The sequence below is a fragment of the Montipora capricornis genome, chromosome 13 (assembly GCF_036669925.1).
Source record: "Montipora capricornis isolate CH-2021 chromosome 13, ASM3666992v2, whole genome shotgun sequence".
NCBI classification, from domain to species: domain Eukaryota; kingdom Metazoa; phylum Cnidaria; class Anthozoa; order Scleractinia; family Acroporidae; genus Montipora; species Montipora capricornis.
In genome coordinates, this window is record NC_090895.1 from 31,926,562 (window position 1) to 31,944,061 (window position 17,500).

General features: G+C 38.9%; 2 protein-coding genes across 3 annotated transcripts in view; one reads left to right on the forward strand and one right to left on the reverse strand.

Moving 5' to 3' along the window:
• Positions 1-1,066: 1,066 nt before the first annotated feature.
• Positions 1,067-15,444, reverse strand: LOC138028901 (protein O-mannosyl-transferase TMTC4-like). Its single transcript, XM_068876543.1, has 18 exons — positions 14,713-15,444; positions 13,506-13,593; positions 12,843-12,952; positions 12,011-12,121; positions 11,658-11,828; positions 11,098-11,300; positions 10,547-10,724; positions 9,447-9,503; positions 9,109-9,180; positions 7,968-8,047; positions 7,546-7,597; positions 7,340-7,395; positions 7,128-7,191; positions 4,630-4,707; positions 3,732-3,846; positions 2,882-2,994; positions 2,454-2,523; positions 1,067-1,389 (listed from the first exon to the last, which is right to left on the reverse strand). The coding sequence occupies exons 1-18, from the start codon at positions 15,301-15,303 to the stop codon at positions 1,232-1,234; spliced, it is 2,367 nt and encodes a 788-aa protein (XP_068732644.1). The 5' UTR covers positions 15,304-15,444; the 3' UTR covers positions 1,067-1,231.
• Positions 15,445-15,710: 266 nt separating this feature from the next.
• LOC138028327 (golgin-45-like) overlaps positions 15,711-17,500 on the forward strand; it is a 7,187-nt gene continuing 5,397 nt past the window's right edge. The window contains exons 1-2 of one of the 2 annotated variants that reach the window (XM_068875813.1): positions 15,711-15,935; positions 16,031-16,074. In XM_068875813.1, coding sequence (XP_068731914.1) covers positions 15,895-15,935; positions 16,031-16,074 — 85 coding nt within the window. In that variant the 5' untranslated portion in view covers positions 15,711-15,894. The remainder of the gene's footprint in view (positions 15,936-16,030; positions 16,075-17,500) is intronic. The other variant, XM_068875814.1, reaches the window with a different exon arrangement.

The following is a 17,500-nucleotide window of genomic DNA, read 5'->3' on the forward strand; positions in this document are numbered from 1 at the left end:
CGCAAAGCTTCGCAGGCTACTTCGCCACCTTACCGGGTATGCCCGAACGTCGGAGGAAGCGGAAGGAGCGACTTCAGAATACCTGGCCACGATTGCGTGACATGGAACGCGTGCTCGCGGAGTCCCGAAGTCGATGCATGTAGAACTATTGCTCCCGCAGTCCCGCAGTGCCGTAGTCGCAGAATAATAGAAGTCTGAGTGAGTCAAGGGCAAAACGATCTCGTGAAAAGTGTAGTTAACCGAACCGCAAAATGAAAGCTGAAATTTTACGAGAGTGCTTAGGCCTAATCACTGAAACGAGCGCTTAGGCTTAATCGGCAGTAAACGAGTGTTTTCTTCGTCACACGATCTCGTGAAATTTAGGGACCCAAAACAAAGGCACAAGCTGATGAACGCCTTACGGCGAAAGATGAGTGGATTTCTTTGTGAACTGTTTGAAGTTTTATATTATCAAGAAATTAAAATATGTGAGAAGTTTTTTATTTGCGGACGACAACGGGACTGCGGGACTGCGGGAGCACGCTTCTTTAAGTACTTATCTTTTGTTTCCATATGCAAATATTTATTGACTGCGGAACTACGGGAGCAGGCATTTAATGTCACACAATCGTGGCCGGGTATTCTGAAGTTTAGCCGTATTGGAAAATACATCAATGCTCCAATATACCGTCACCTGTCGGGGGTCACAATTACACTTCACATCCGAGCTGAGAATTGCAGAAATGGGTTCATCAACTGGGTTGAACGGTTATGGTAAATTGACCACCGTAAAGAAATTTGCTGACCTCTACATCTACATGTTCCAGCACTCGGCAAAGTCCCTTTTAGACTTGTGGTTGTTTCTGCTTAGGTGGCCTCATACATCACAAGCCTTTTTAGAGACATCACCGCCAAGCCGGCCACTTCTGCTGGAGAGAACAGGACAGCCACGACACCGGGAACTTCATCCCCTACTCTTCTCGAATAGTGTTTGGGTTCTTTAACGTCCCACAGGGAAATTATGAACATAGAAGACATTTGTGAGACGGGGTCTACTGTTCAAAATGAAACTCCTTGGGACACTTGGTACTGTTTGTTTCTTTCAATTTATTTCAATGAAAACTCAAACATTTGACTATGTAAAAGATAAAGTGAATGGTGCTTGAAGTTGTTATTACAATGAAGTTTTCTTAAAGTTGGTTAAGATTGTATAAAACAAGACAACGTATGCAGTCATTCTATCCGGCATTCCTTATTTTTCTTTTGATCTGCCAGTGGACAATTTTTGCATCGCTCTTTTGAGTTTCTGTAAATTTTGCAAAACATTTTCGTTTTGAGGGTCCAGCCTCAGCGCCTTTTGATAGAATTTTCTGGCTTGATCGTGCTTTCCCCATCTGTGATACAACACTCCTGCGAATGGTAACAACAAACAATCAATCATGAGGCCTTCCATCCGATGAACAATATTCTTAAATCTAATTGGCTGATGCGAGTGCTTGTGACGCGCTTATTCTGAACCTTAAAAGAGAGAACGTGAAACGAGAGTACGTGAAACGAGAGTACGTGAAACGAGAGTACGTGAAACGAGAGTACATTATCAACTCCGTTGATAAAACCAAAATTTTTGTATACGTGAAACGGTAAACGGGGGAGGGGGGGGGGGGGTTGCTGCTTTTTGTAAAAGCATGAAGCATTTCCTTATTGAAGTTGTATGTCTCTTTTGGGAAGTCGCTTGTTATCCGTAAATAACAGGCAAAAAGGAGCCAAAATCAAACCACTTCCTTTAACTTTTGGCAAAACGCAAATTTTAGCCTGAAATATTTTAAAATACCATCGTAGAAAATTGTAAAGCATCTGTTACTGGTCATGAGCTGCGCATGCTCGAGTTTGTTTGCTCTCAGGCAAGCCCACGGAAAATTCTAGCCGCCATCATGGATTCACGCGTGAGTCACGTATATTCGCCGGAGTTTCTCCTTTGTCCACCATGGCCCTCCCCAGTGGACGCCATTTTGAATTTGTCGATTCAACTAGAAAAACGTTAACCTAACACTTTTCAAGTTTTCACAAGACGCTAGCGCATGCGCTTCTCGTGACAGTTTCCCTTTAAGGGTTTAGTGATGATTTAAAACGGCATGTCTGGCGTTTTGAAACAACAAGGATAATAAATATATGTTTAAATATCATTTTAGCAAGTGTTTGACAATTTTAATGTGAATCTCCGTAAAAGCGAAGGATTTCTAACTTCTATTCCAAGTACTCCTATTCCGGAATACGGTCAATCGCCAGTGTAGCCCTAGTTACCACAGAATTTAAGGAAGCCTAAACCAATTGAGGAAATGAACAAATACCTCCAAACAATTACTCTGTTCGGTCATTTGCCGCCGCATTCACCATTTATATTGTCCCCGAACCATCAAATATTCCGTTTAAAGTCCCAAATTTAGTTTTTTGTTTAAAAAAATTCAGATTCTCACCCAGGTTTCCATAAAACTCTGCAGAATCGGGTTTGAGCTCCAAAGCTTTAATGAAGTTTTTCTCGGCCTCCTGCAAAAAAAGACAAGTGTTGCTCCACTTTTGTGTCCACCACCCGTATTTCCGTTTAATCAAGGAAAAAAAGAAAAATATATTGTTTTTTTCCCAGCTGTTTCTCAATCAAAACAAAAGAAAGAGTTTGCCCGAAAATAGAGTTCCTTCTCCGGACACTTCTGTGATATATTTCTCTTTTGTCTCCATTTCACGCACAAGATTTGTACAAAAGTTCATGGCCCCCACGATCAGCTGAACCGTAACAACGCAGGTGACGGCGGTGTACCGCAGACCTGAAGTTTTTCGATGATTAAACACAAAAAGTATCCTAGTGGGCACTCAAGTCCATAGATTTACTTTTAAATAACTCACGTACTAAAAACTCATCCTTCTGACCAAGCATGTTAGCCAGGTTGAAATAAACTGAAGGCTCATTGGGAATGTGATTCTTGGCTTCTCTTATGACAGATATAGCTGCTTCTCTGTTACCTAATGAAACAATGATAGAATGTGTAATGAAATTTAAGGTAAATTGACAAATTCTGACCGGTTCTTTGTTGACTCGCTTGCTGTTCACTTGTACTAAAACAAACACCTTCCCAAATAACTTTAAATAAAACGGTTTTGTTTTGGAAGGCAGCGGTGACGAAACTGTCCGGAGCTGAACCCATTTTGAAACTACAATAGCTCCCGGACCCCTCGACAATTTACATGTGATCCGCGACAAGAGCCGTTTTGATTCTCACTTGTCACTAAAGATCATCGTTTTAACGACTTTTAAGCTTAAAACCAGACACTGACACTGTTGCACGCGCGCGAATAAACAGCAAAGAGCCAAAGAAAATGGTTTCGTTTTTGGCCCTTTCTCTGTCGTGAAAAACACTTGTAGAACAGAAAATTTGTCAATGTTTTACAAAACGAAAGATGCAAATAAACAATGTAAAGAGAATTAATTGTTTAAAAATTGGTTCAGATTCGATGGGAACAGGTTGGTATTCAAATGCTGCGCATGACAGCGAGTGATGATCCTCGAGTAAACCAGATGATCGGCATACAGTGGTTATCAAATTAACCAGAAAACCAAGCCATTAACCAATCAGAGGCAAACACTTGTGACCTTTCTCCCACGCATTTTCGCGCGCAGTGCCCGCCTCTTATTGGCTAATTATTTGACCATCTTCATCTAATGTGATACGTCAGTGTAAGATTTCTGTGATCATCATTACCTGACTTTTCAAGGAGTAATGCATGATTCATCCAGGCTCCCACATGGTCGTTCTTTAAATTGACAGCTGTTTTGAAGGCTGCGATGGCTTCCGAAGTTTTATGTTGGTCAATGTACTAAGTACAAGACAGACACGTTGTAGTTTAGTAATGGGTTAGTAGTAGTATTAGCATTGAGTCTAATCACAAAAGAAACTGTTTTCCTTTTTAACTCGTCTTGGCACCACATTTATATTGCCAATTATGATCCTTTCACTATTAGATAAGATTAATTTTAGACTCCGGTAAAGATGACTGACCTGAGGCCCGTTTCTTGAAAGTCCCGAAACTTTTCGGGCCTCTTTCGGGTGTCACAATTTCCTACGTATCTCATAAAATTTTGCAAAGTCATTTGGCTTTCTGTTATCTTGAAAATATGCTACAAGACCACCTGTTTAAAAAAAGTGGAAGACAGTTTCGCAATGGTTTTTCGGGTCCGAAAAGTTATCCAGAAGGGGGCCCATGGAATGCGAAATATTCACTTCCGGTCGCGGTTTCCGCGCGTGGCTAAAAAACATTTCATGCATAAGTCCCTAATAACTTAACAAGCAAGTTTTAATCGAGTGTCGTAAAACCAAAAGCAAAGTAATTACATTGGCCAATCAAAAAGGACGGAGACAATCCAGTAAACATATCAAAACTCGAATTAATTACACGTAGCCGACACAAAGCGCGGGAAATGTGCACGCGCGAGCCACGATTGGTTTTGGTTTCACTTCTGATTGGTTGAAAACGTGGCGCGAGACCTTTAAATCAATCACTGAGCGAAGTAATGCAAAACCAAAGTAATTTGATAATTACTTTCGACACTCAATTGAAAACCGCTCTAAAGATAGGAACTGAAAGGACACAATCTCCTACCAGATTTCCCAGGTTAAAGTATGCATCTGGATATATTGGACGATGTACTATGGCTCTTCTGTAGCATCTTTCGGCTTCCTAGGTAAATAGGTTTTGTCAATATTTCAGTAACGGTGTTGCTTTCTACAATAACAGTTTGGAATACCGGTTTTTTTTAAAACCTTCGAGGAAGACAGAATTTAGATCGAAAGCTTGAAGGTGGCATCAAATCATACCTGAAGAAGGTAGACATGAAAGGTAAGGTACTCTTCTTGAAATGCAACTAAACAGAGGAACAGAGTTAACTGAATAGAGTGTAATGTGAAGTGCTAGATTTCTATCCCATATGAACCATGTGAGCGTTAGCCCTACTGATGGAAATGGGCCCACACAAGGACAGAGAAAAACTCTGACCAGGGTGGGAATTGAACCCACGACCTTCGGGTTAGATCTCCGCCGCTCTACCGACTGAGCTACAAGGTCAGACGGGAGCAGGCCGTGGGAAGTGAAGATGTTAAAGTCACGGCAATGAACATGTACAAGGACAAGGAAAGGTTGCGTTTATACAAACGTTGGCCGTGTAGCACTTGGCCGTGTAGCACCCTGGTCAGAGTTTTTCTCTGTCCTTGTGTGGGCACATTTCCATCAGTAGGGCTAACGCTCACATGGTTCATATGGGATAGAAATCAAGCACTTCACATTACACTCTATTCAGTTAACTCTGTTTAAAATAAGTGCTACACGGCTACACGTATTGAACTGTGGATATGAAATCAAGTGAAGCTTCATAGTTTAGTTGGTTAGAGCATCGCACTGGTATCGTGAGGTCACTGGTTCAAACCCCGTTGAAGTCTCTCTGCAATTGTGAAAATTGCGTTCACAACTGCGAGGATCATAGCTTCACTTAAAACTTATTCACGAATCTATTATGGAATTGCTTCATGTTTAAGTGTGCGTATTTTGAGGTGTGAAGCACATGCATGGGAGATCTGAAGAGCATAAGAGAGGCATTTTAGTTTCTTTAGGCACCACCAAAAGGAACCCCTGTCTTCTTGAGTAAGTTACCATTTTTTTTTCTGAAGAAAGAAGAAAGTTGAGTTTGCTTATGTCACAAGTGATAGGGTGGATTTCCCTGCTTGTTCGATCTTGTTTGGCAGATTCGTAATAAAAAGTGTTCCTTCATCAAATGTTGTTAAGCAGGGCTGGCGCAGTGGTGAGACAGAGACCACTCGCCTTCCACCAATGTGGCCTGGGATCGATTCTAGATTCGACACCACATGTGGGTTGAGTTTGTTGGTTCACTACACTGCAATGAGAGGTTTTCCCCCGGGTTTTCCTCTCTCCTCAAAAACCAACATTTGATTTGTTGTGATTTCAGTTGATTTGTAGTCTCCCCAATTAGTAGAGCACTTGTGTTCGGTAAATAACCCTGGGACTTGAATAAAGTGATTATTTAACCATTTTTATTGGTTCATTTCAGCTTAGTGGAGTAAGGCAGGGCTGTGTCCTTGCTCCAACCCTGTTCGGGATTTTCTTTCTCAATGCAGCTCCAGTATGCCTTTGTAGACTGTACAGAACGAGTCTACGTCCGGACGAGGTCAGACGGCAAACTCTTCAACATCACTAGACTCCGCACCAAAACCAAAGCTTACGTGGTGCTCATACGGAAGCTGCTGTTTGCAGATGACGTTGCTTTAACATTCCACAGCGAGGAGGGCCTCCAACATCTGGTAGACAAGCTGACTCCCACGCCTGCAAGGAGTTTGGGCTAACAATCAGTCTCAGGAAGACCAACATCCTGGCGCAAGTTTCTGAGTCCCCCTCAGTCATCACCATCGACAACACGGAGCTGGAGGTTGTGGACACCTTCACCTACTTGGGCTCCACCGTGTCAAGCTTGACTTCACTCGATGCTGAGATCAGCTGCAGGATCACCAAAGCAGCTGCAGTCATGGCCAAACTCAACAAACAAGATGTGCATCTACCAAGCTTGTGTCCTGTCGACTCTCCTTTATGGCAGAGAGTCGTGGACGACCTATGCCAGACAAGAGCTGCGACTCAACGGATTCCACCTCCGCTGCCTTCGGTGCCTGCTGCACATCAGGTGACGGGAGAGAGTCACCAACACCAAGGTCCTGGAGTGCGCTGGCTCACTGAGCATGCCATCACTGCTCATTCAGCGACACCTTTGATGGCTTGGCCATGCACATCACATGGAGCCTGACTGCCTGCCGAGAGAAATCCTTTATGGAGAACTGCGGAAGGGCGTCTGTCGCATGGGTCAACCGCTGCTACACTACAAGGACGTCATCAAGCGAGACTTGCGATCTGCACTAATCGACACCAGTGCATGGGAGGGCATCGCCACACCCCGAGATAACAGAGACTGCCACTCCAGGATCGGGCTACACAGTCATACAAGATCCTGCCCAAATCCCGAGTGCTAACCATCGCCTCTTCGAGACGAGGATGCCACTACCACTACTAGTCACTCCAACAAAAAAGTCAAAGTTTTGTACCTCTTCCTTGTGCAATGCTGCCTTGACTGTTCCCAAGTTCATCCAGCCTGCAGCAAAATTGTTCCTGAATAACAAAACAGTTTAAGTTTAACTTTGAAAGGGAACTATTGGTGTGTTTAAAGGATTAACAGCCTTTATGTTAGCCTCTGGCAATTAGAGGATTCAGCCAAATCACATCGAATTTCAAACATTTGCAGCACTATTACCAGTACCTTATCTTCACAGCTCTTTCTAAAAGACCCTCAGCTTCTTCATTCCTTCCATCATCCTTTAAACACGAAAACAATAAATAAACAACTTGTCTTTGTTACTTTTGGTTTCTAATAACCCTGCATTCTGACAAATGATAAACAAAATTCTGATGCATAAAATTTTCTCAATATTTATTATTGATGAAATCTATACCATTGTGAAATACCTTTATTAGATTCCCCAAATTGTTCAAAGCTTGGTCATATGTTGGGTTCAACCTGACAAAAGATAGTGATAATATTAACTGACACTCATCTGGTAATTAATAATCATACCAATACTATTGTAAATATTCATAATTTTTATTGAGTTTGAAAAACAATACTCCCATTGTCCTTTGTATTATTCCCTTGCTGTTATGTGCATGATGAGAATGTGTAGTTTTCATCAATAAAATAATAACATATTAATTACCAGTAATATTATTAATTATCGTTTTGCCTCAGGATATGGTAGTTTCTCTCTCTCTCAGCACTTGATACTAAATTTTTGCTAAAATCTCTGGAAAAGTAAAGAATTCTTGTAATCAGTACATCTGGCAATGTTGACACTAGGTGTGGATTAACTTTCAATGCAGAATCAACACACCTGATTGCTTCTCGATAAAATTTTTCGCCAATTACCACCTCTCCTTTTTCAGCTCTAATTTTTCCAACATTGTAATGAACCTGTGGAGGTCAAATGAAGAGACAAATAGTTTCAATCCCTTTTCCTCCTGAGAGGGCGACGATTTGATTCACTGGAGGCGCATTAGGTTTAAATTGTTTTAAGTCTTAAAGTGCCCCAGTGACCAAAAAATCAATTCATATTTTTCTTTGGATTTGAAAACTATGTTAACAAAACACTGAGTGACCCACGTTTTAAGCCTTGATTTCAAAAAGACACCTCTTTATTTTAACTGTAATTTTCCTATTTAATGGTCCGCCATTACTAACATTATGTTCTTGAGAGAGCTGGATCGAGGAAAAAATGATGTCAAAGGCTCACTAGTTTAAGAATGCAATACGTGTGTACGCCGCAGAATTAATGTGCAGCACGGGGGTTTTGGGCTTTCAGACTTTTAAACTCACGCTTTGCACATATAATAAGCTGCGTTCACACCCTGAAATTTTTAAGGTAGAGAGCCTCTGACGTCACTTTTCCCTGGATCCAACCGTTTGAAGTCCAATTGGTCAGTTTTGAACATGAGTAATGGCGGACCATGAAATCCAAAACTTACACTCAAAGTAAACGGCCTTTGGATAAAAATCAAAGTGCAAAATTTTGCCGGTCAGGTGTTAAGCAAACACACTTTCAAAATCTGAAGGAAAAAAGGAAGTGGTTTTTTTGATCACAGGGGCACTTTAAAGGGGGCTAAAATTGTCAACTAATTTTTTGGTGTTTAGGGGAAATTTTTAGTTAGCCACAAGTTTAAGACTCAAAAATGGTGATGTGGAATTCCTTTACTGATAAAATTATCATTACATCACAAACAAGATGATTCTGAGCAAAAACATGAATAACGTCGGGCCGACTTTTTTTCAAGATTACCCTAATGCAATCTGTTTCAATCTTGTCCATTTGTGTCCATCCATGCTTCTCTTTCCTTTTGCTGTATCTATCTCATTTTGTTCAATGGTTTTATTTGGGCATTTTGGGTGTCATGAAGCTACATCATTTTGTGTGACATAGCCCCCTTAATTTTAAGAATTTCAACCTATAATACAGAAGTATGCATTTCTGTTATTACCTTGGCATTCAAAGGACAAACTGAAAGCCCTGAAGTAAACAGTGTGTCTTCATCAATCCATTCACCTGACCTCTAAGATGAAAAATTATGCAAAGTTGAAAGCTAATTTTAATTAAGAGGGTTCACCCCATCCTCCCCCAGATACCTTTACATACTTTTGGCCTCAGTAGTTCAAAAAGTAAATGGTGTTAGCCAATGCTTAAACAACTAACCAAAATAAATGGACAATGATTTATTCAATCATACCCCTATTCACCTTTTGAGCAGCTGGGGGCTGATGTGAATTTGGTCAGCTTTTCTATGGTAATTAAATGGATACACTAACCATTTCACCTTACCTGAATTGTACGAGCAATGTAGAGGGTTAAAACAAGCCACATCATACCACCTAATGCCTGGTGAAGGAGAGAAAACAAAAAGAAATTTTGAGAAACAACAGTCCCCGGATCAGATATATAATTATGTTGCAGTTCAATTTTTTTCTCTGGCTTACCGGTAACTTTTTTCAAACCAGTTTAAGTTTTTTAAAATGTTCTTTTTACCATTTGTCTAAACTAAGGATTTTCCTCTTTGGGGGGTGTAGTTAGAGAGCAGGGGCTTGGTTTTTTAGGAGGTCTCAAAAAAATGAGACAAAAGACATCAGTCTTTTCTTTTCTCCTGTCTACTTACCTACCCTCCCTGATCTCCACTAGTGCTTCTATGCTACCCCACCCTCTCCAGCTCTTCACTCATCTATGCCCCCTTGCATACCAGGTAGCCCCCCCTCCCCTCTTAGGAGGGATGAGGTTAAAGAGGACCCCAGATGTTGTTAAGCCTTGTACTCCTGACATGGTCCCAATCACAGAGTAAAATCGTCTTGCATTAGAAACAGAATCTATCTCCAGTTCTGTGCAATTGATACAACAGGTAACAAAGTTCTCTAAACAGCTCTTTGACCCTGCAAATAAAGCTAGAAGTACCTGCTTCGCAGGATAGACATAAAGATGTCACTCCACTATTCATCCATGCTGTTTTGGCAAAACGTGATCTGGAAACCAACTTACCCTGGCTTTTCATAAAAGAGTGTCAGGCTTTTACTTTTTTGTCTTAGGACCAGCCAAACATGACTGCAGGGAATTCCCAAAAGAACTGTAAGAAAATTTTGTTTTGAAAACATTCTATCTAAATTGTCACATTTAAACTCACATCATACAAAAAATATTATTATTTGGTTCATTTTACAATCTGAAAGTTGTTGTAATTACTACAAACCAGTACAAAAAAAATTAATGGAATCCAATGACCAGGTATGTCACCTTAAAATCAAGTCAAACCAGTTACCGTCACTAGAAAACTACAGCTGGTAAATTATTGTTATGAGAAGGGGAGTGAAATGGATGCAGTGTTAAATATTGTTTTACCTTTGGTTGAAATTTGTATAAAGCAATTTTCAAACTACCTTCTGTCCTGCAAAGTTTTTCTTACTCAGAACCACAAATCCAAGCACTGCAATAAGACAAGAACCAAGACTGGAAAGATATAAAACCCTCTCAGCAACCACAAAACCAACTGTGAAGAAAAGATTTGATGCAGGAAGGAACGGAACAATAACCAGAGCCAGCCCCATGGTCAGAATCCTAACAATGGAGAATGATAAGTAACAAATTAACCTTTATTTTAGCCTTGAGCTTTAGAAGAATTATCATGTGGTGGACCAAGAATCAAACATTTAGATGTAGACAGCACTTAGTACTTACAGTTCTAATAGTGAAGTTTTAAATGCTATTAATACAACATGAATGGTGAGCAGAAGGTTTAAGTCATTGTAATTCTCATACAAAAAGGACGCAAACAATGTTACCAGAATTGTGAAATGAAGGTGTGATCCAAAATCAACTCTAACTTGAAACTTTCATAATTCTATTGCAGCAAGAAAGCACCAACTCATAACACTACAGTAACTGAACCAACCAAATTAATCAAAATTATTTTTTTATATAATTTTCTCACCGCTTAAGGTGCAATTTTTTGCCAAATAGACAATAGGAGATAAGCAATAACAGCACAGCCCACATAGCAGCGACACAGAGCAAACGAAGATCAGTGAATGACTTGATTAATGGTACACAGCCCATGGACCAATCAAAACAAAGCCACTGGGGTACTATAAGAAGCCAGGCATTTATAGCATACAGGTAATTATAGTTGATTACCTAAGAAAAGGAATAACAAAATTGAACCATGTTACATGATTGTGTACCAATGATTTCCACAATGTAAAGATTCAGGAAATATTGACAAGTAACGTTCTTTCACAACTTTAAGTTCATGATGCAATTTATATTCCCATTACTGTTAATGAATTTACTTTTAAATGCAGTCCTTTAGAAACACATCTATTCATTTAAGCCCTCACAAAACAGGAATACAACAAATGAATCTGCCTTTTAAAAGCATTGGAGCTCAGATTCACACAAACAGCTTCCACCTGGATTAATCTTTACAATTCAGTGTACAGAATAGGTATCCAAAATTTGTCACTCTCTGGCTTGTGCCAGAGTAACACTCACCCTCAAAGTAATAGACTTCTCAAATGAAGCAGGATTATCCACCACTTGGAATACTGGAGGTGATGAGCCCATAATGTGCCAGCGACAAAGCAGAAGAATCACTCCAGTGAAAAATAAAACTGCATGTCTGTACATGACACCCTTAATCCACAAATGTGATTCATTTTTTTCCTGTGTGCAAGTAACAAGGATACAGTGACATATCATCAGACTGCAATAATAATAATAATTAACTTAATAATACTTCTGTTTCAATGTTATAAATTGTATCAAGGCATTAATCCCACAAGAGCTCTTTGAACTGTGTTATGAAGTACTGGTATTAAAAAAGACAAATAATGCATCCTTGTTACCATTTTTGTGTTCCCATTTCTGTTTTCTTTTATGTACATTAACTTTGTCTGTATAAGTACGAGGGGATCAATTCTGCATACCACCATCAAATCATAGGCAGAGCATATTCCCTACAATAGAGAAAATTAATAAAGATGTAATTTTCATTGTATCCCTGCAGGAAAAGGCATGGCGAAAGGCAAGAGAAACAATGCAGAAAGCAAGATTTGTAATTGTTCATTTCCCAAGCAAATGTTATTTGACTGATTTGCTTGAGAGATATAATGTTCTCTGAGACTTCACACAAAATATTATGTTCATTTGAGCTTCCATTCGAGTGAAATAATAAGGAACTTTGATGGAAATATCAATAAATATTAGTGTAAGAACATTTTGTACTAATAGTAAGCAAGCACATCATCAGGTAATTGGAGATCAAACTTTTTATAACAGTGCAAAATTAGCTCAGAACCTGAAAGTCTCGGTCACTACCATGCTGGTCATACAATCAAAAGGTGCCTGATATAAATAATTATTATTTGACATAAAAAAATCAAGCATGTCACAGCATCTGGAAAAAAATTACTTTAGAGACAACGGTATGGTAGGGTTTGACCTCCCTTAAATCCCCTCCAAGAAATGTAAATGGCATTGATTCCAGAAAATATCTGCATCCACTCAAAGAAGGTTAACCATTATAATTTGGAAATTTCTCAATGAAACCTTCACATGAACCCAGTCATGTCAAATTTTGTTAGGATGCAAGTCGTATAAAATGATTTCTTGGAATAACAGTACTTTTTAAAGGATGAATTTAAAGCCAGTGAATACAGGCAAAATTCAATACATTACCAAGACAGTAATTCCTTGTTCCTTACAAAGCATAGCTATGCCACAGAATGCCATGCTAAGCATAAGGTATTTCCAAGAAAATTTCTTAGGAGATGAATCTTCTTCACAATCTACAAGCAGTAAAAGTACATTGTAACACACTTAAAGCAACATGTTAAACTCACTTTTAATTATTAATTCACATCTTTTCAGCCAGTAAAGGGTGATGACCAGGCGGACATTTTAGAGAATTGTCAAGCATGGCATACAGTTGTTAAGGCGTTTTTCTGGTGTCAAGGCTGCTGCCTAAGAAAATTTTAAAGGGGCCCTCAGAGCTAAATGCTGAGAACTTGAGAGCCCAACAAATGAAGTGAAAGGTGTTGCTGTGAAAAATTAAGGGGCCCAGAGCTATTCTTTGGGAGCCCCAGGCTACTGTGCTCCTGTTAGGCAACAGCCTTGGGTGTATTTGCCTGTTTTCACTTTCTTCATTACCTACAAATATAGTGAGAAAGATGGTGACTTGATCACATTAAATAGGGGCTTATACAGCTGAGTTGCCAGCCATGCATGAGCAAGTTTTTGTCAAACAGAAGACCCTCAATGCTCCCAATGGCTGACTGGCAGTTGCGAATTTTTTTTGAGCAACACACAAACGTGTGATCTAAGAGCAGATCTCATACTTACCAACAATACAACATCTTGCGTAAAAGAGAAAGGAGAGGATAAAAAACAGCGCCCCCAAAAGATCTGCTCTTCCAACCAAACCTGCAACCTAAATCACAACATGTTTTAAATTAATCTCCCTGTTGGTTAAACTAAACTGACATCAAGGGCTTAAGCTTTATCCTGGGATTCAGTAAAAGAATGTTATACTGACCGATCCTCTTGTAAGATGCCACATGTTTATCTTCTTTTATGGCCACCATACTTTCCCTAGTAGGTTACTCTTGAGAAATTTATGTTCAACAATTATTTTTTACCATTTTTTATTTCACTATACTTGAAACTTGAAATGAGGAGTTAGATGTTTATCACTTTCATGTGATACATTAAAATAGACAATCCATAATGTTTTCCTCATAAATTATTGCAAGCTGCAATCATGTAGACTGAGAAATTTAGCTTAAAGTTGCAGTGTGTAATAAGCTTGATTAGAAAATCAGAGGATTTCATTTATTGAAAGCTAGGTTGACACATGTGCAAATAGTGGCGATCTTAAGTGCTCACTTTAAGTCAGGATAATAAAGCTGAGTTTCAATTTTGAATTGTTGGTTACCTATTCTGCTCAAAGAGGATTTTTTTCAGGAACTAGCATCACTTGCCAAGTAAAATCGTCTGGTTTTAGACAGAGGAAAATCACTAAATGTCACTACTCTTTGAGAAAAACCAACATTATTTAATTTGATTCAATTTGCACTCATTGATTGGCTTTGATTTGATTTGTAAAATCCCAATCATTATTAGTCCTCCAGCCAGCCTCCAGCCCACAATCAATATTTATTTTATTTTCAATTAAAAGAGATTTGTTTTCGTTACTATTAAATTAAGCCTATTCTTTTGATTTTCGGGTCAGATAATATTTCAATTCTGAAGTCATTGCTCCAGCCTTTAACATCTTTTCACATCATCACTTTGATTATTTACTTTAAAGACAATCTTGTTAAAAATTAAGGAAACTTCAGTGCCCATTCCAAAAAAAATGCATTAAACATTAATACGCAATTTCGCTTAAATAATATTTGGCAAAGGTACCTGCTAAAATCTTTGAAGAAAAATATATGCACCAGAAAAACAATATTACAATCAACAAGACTTCCCTTAGGGAGGTCAAGAATATATCTCTGTTATTGTGAAATTACGAAAATCAAGATAAATCTAATTAAATACTTACACTTTCTGTGTGAACTGGATGTACTGCAAAAAGCAATGCGCTGAACAAACTGGCCTTGGGGGCGGAAAAATTGTTTTTATGGTGCTTGTGGGTGTCAGTGACAAGCACTGAAAAAAAATTCAAAGACAATGTTGACACCAAAGCATGGAGTATGACATTGACAACATGAAAGCTCCAAGGATTTACTCCTCCTGCCAGCCAATAATTGAATCGAAAAGTCAAAATTGTAAGAGGACGATAACTTTTGTGGCTTGCGTTAGAAGATAAGTTCGCTCCCCAGAAGTCGTGGACGAACAATTTTCCCAGCGGGGTTTCACCTCGCAAGTCTTTATTGCTCACAATGGCCTCAGAATCATCAAACACGAATTCCCCTTTGCAGGAGTTCCAATAACAAATGATGGAAACACAACATACAACAACAGAGGCGACGTTTAAAGACAAGTTAGGGAAAGGAAAATCACTGCCTATGTCTAAGTCTCCTTCGCACGCATCAAAGTCCAAATAAGTTGTGATTTCGCGCTCCTCTGCCGGAAGATCCTTTGGAGTTTTTTTCCGAAGTTTGACTCCATTTGCCCTGTATCTGGATGCCATAAAGATCGTTCCACATTCAGCTAATTCCGGGCAATTTTTAACCTTATACGCAGTGGGTTTAACTCAATCATTTTTTTGAATCAAAGCGCGAATCTTGTTTACCCTGCAAGCGCCAAACACCTGTAGACGACCCTGTAAACAGGAATAATCTTATTACCCTGTAGGGAGAGGTGCGACGTACAAACTATTAATCGTGGCGGCTTTAAAACATGTAGAAATAGAAGTTATTCGAGTAAAATAATACTTAACTTCAATTGAGAAACAGCTGAAAATCGTTTATAACAAATATAAAACAATAATGAATCAAATTCTTTCCAAACCAATCAAAATACACGACTACTAAGGGTCAATTAACTTTCCCCTCCCTAATACACACCATTTTTATCCGATCAGTGCGACATGAATGCTGGGATTGTCCAATAATCAAAAATGGTGGACAGTCGACGTGACACGACTACGTAGTAATTTTGTGGTTCCGGCCATTCCTTTTCTCTGCTTTGTCGGTTACTTTGAAACTCTAAGTATTCCGAACAAAATACTTTGTGTTTTACTCGTTAAGTAAACATCGAGCTGCTTGTGTTCTTCTCAAAGATGGCGAACTTGTTAGAACCACTGCCATTAGCAATGGAAAGGTGCTCTTTTAGTTAACGTTGTTTAATTAATTTGCCGACTTTAATTCCTCTGTTTTTTATCTTTATAACAAAGTGAGTGTTTCAATTTTAAATAGATTCTCACTGTACAAACAAGACAAGGATGTTGACTATACTCAAGGTTTGTAATTTAACAGCAAATGACTACGGCTTTAATAATATATAGACCAAATGTTGCACCCAAATCAAACCCTTTGGGAATAAAATGTTTTGTTCCAGGTATTTCCATGTGAATGCTACATTATAATGCAAATACAGTACCCAAAGTATCTTAACCCGAGGAGATCTCAAAAGACCAATTTCAAAGAATTAAAATTCAGCCCTAAACAAAAAACATCATCTCGAAACTGTAGGGAATAAATGTAAGGAATTGTTTATTCACCAGAGCCTCGAGATGATGCCTTTTTTTTTGGACTAAATTTTTCATTTATCGAAATTGCTGTATTGGGTACAACAATGAGTTGGCCGATTTGGTCTGTTAATAGATCGTTTTCACTGTCACGCAATAAAAAAATAAATCGAAAACCATCCAGTGGAAAAAGTCAAGAATTCGTGATGTTGTAGAAGATAAATGAAGAAGACACTTCTCCAAGTTTTAGGCCCGTGCGTTTCACCAAACTTCACGTATGCGTCGAAATGTTTCGCAGAAATTTACAGAGCCCAGTATGAAAACGCCATGTTGGTGCACATCTGTGGTGCACCAATATGGCAGCCGGAAAAGTGTCAACATCTGTTACTTACTTTGGCTATCTAGGCGAGTGATCATCTGTACTGAACAGACAGCTATTTACTTAAGCACTTTTCCTAATGCTTTAAATTCTAAAAAGGCTCAAAACCATGAGATAAATATATATTTCTCAATAAACTTGATCGTCGCCTCATGTCACGCACCGCTATAACTCAGAAATTCAAAATGCTCTGGTTTCCAAAGGAAGCACGCTATTGAGCTTTAAAATTGCAAATGGATACAAATTTACCGCCTCTTATGCCTGATGAGGATAAAAACTTTCGTGGCTCTTTAGTTTTGGATTTTAGAAAATGATGACGTCACGTCAAAACGATCTATAGAGCAGTTCGCACTCTTGAGTGCATTAAGGGTAATCAGGGCAAGATGGAGAGAAACTCAAAGGTTTGTGTGGAAGTTCATAACAATGAAAAGTATTCATGATATGCAATTTCGGGGTTTTCTATTTTCCAAAACAGAAGATATGCATTCAAAGGTGCGGCAGAATAAAGTTGGAGAGAATGGCTATTGAAGAAATTATTTATTAAACAAAGTTTCTGCCATACATTTCCTGTTATTCCAAAGGCACACAATTACACAGAATGTATGGAGACAAAAAAGCCGTATTTAGGAATTCCAAAGAATAGATACCAAGTCCAGTTCATCTCAGTTGTGAACTTGAACTTATTAGTTTGGTTTATGAAGGCCAAAGTCTATTAAGTAGAGTCGATTGTACACTTAATTTGCTTTGAATTTCCATACAAACCTTTGAATTTCCTGCCATGTTGCCCTGATTACAAATGATGCACTTAAGAGCATGAAC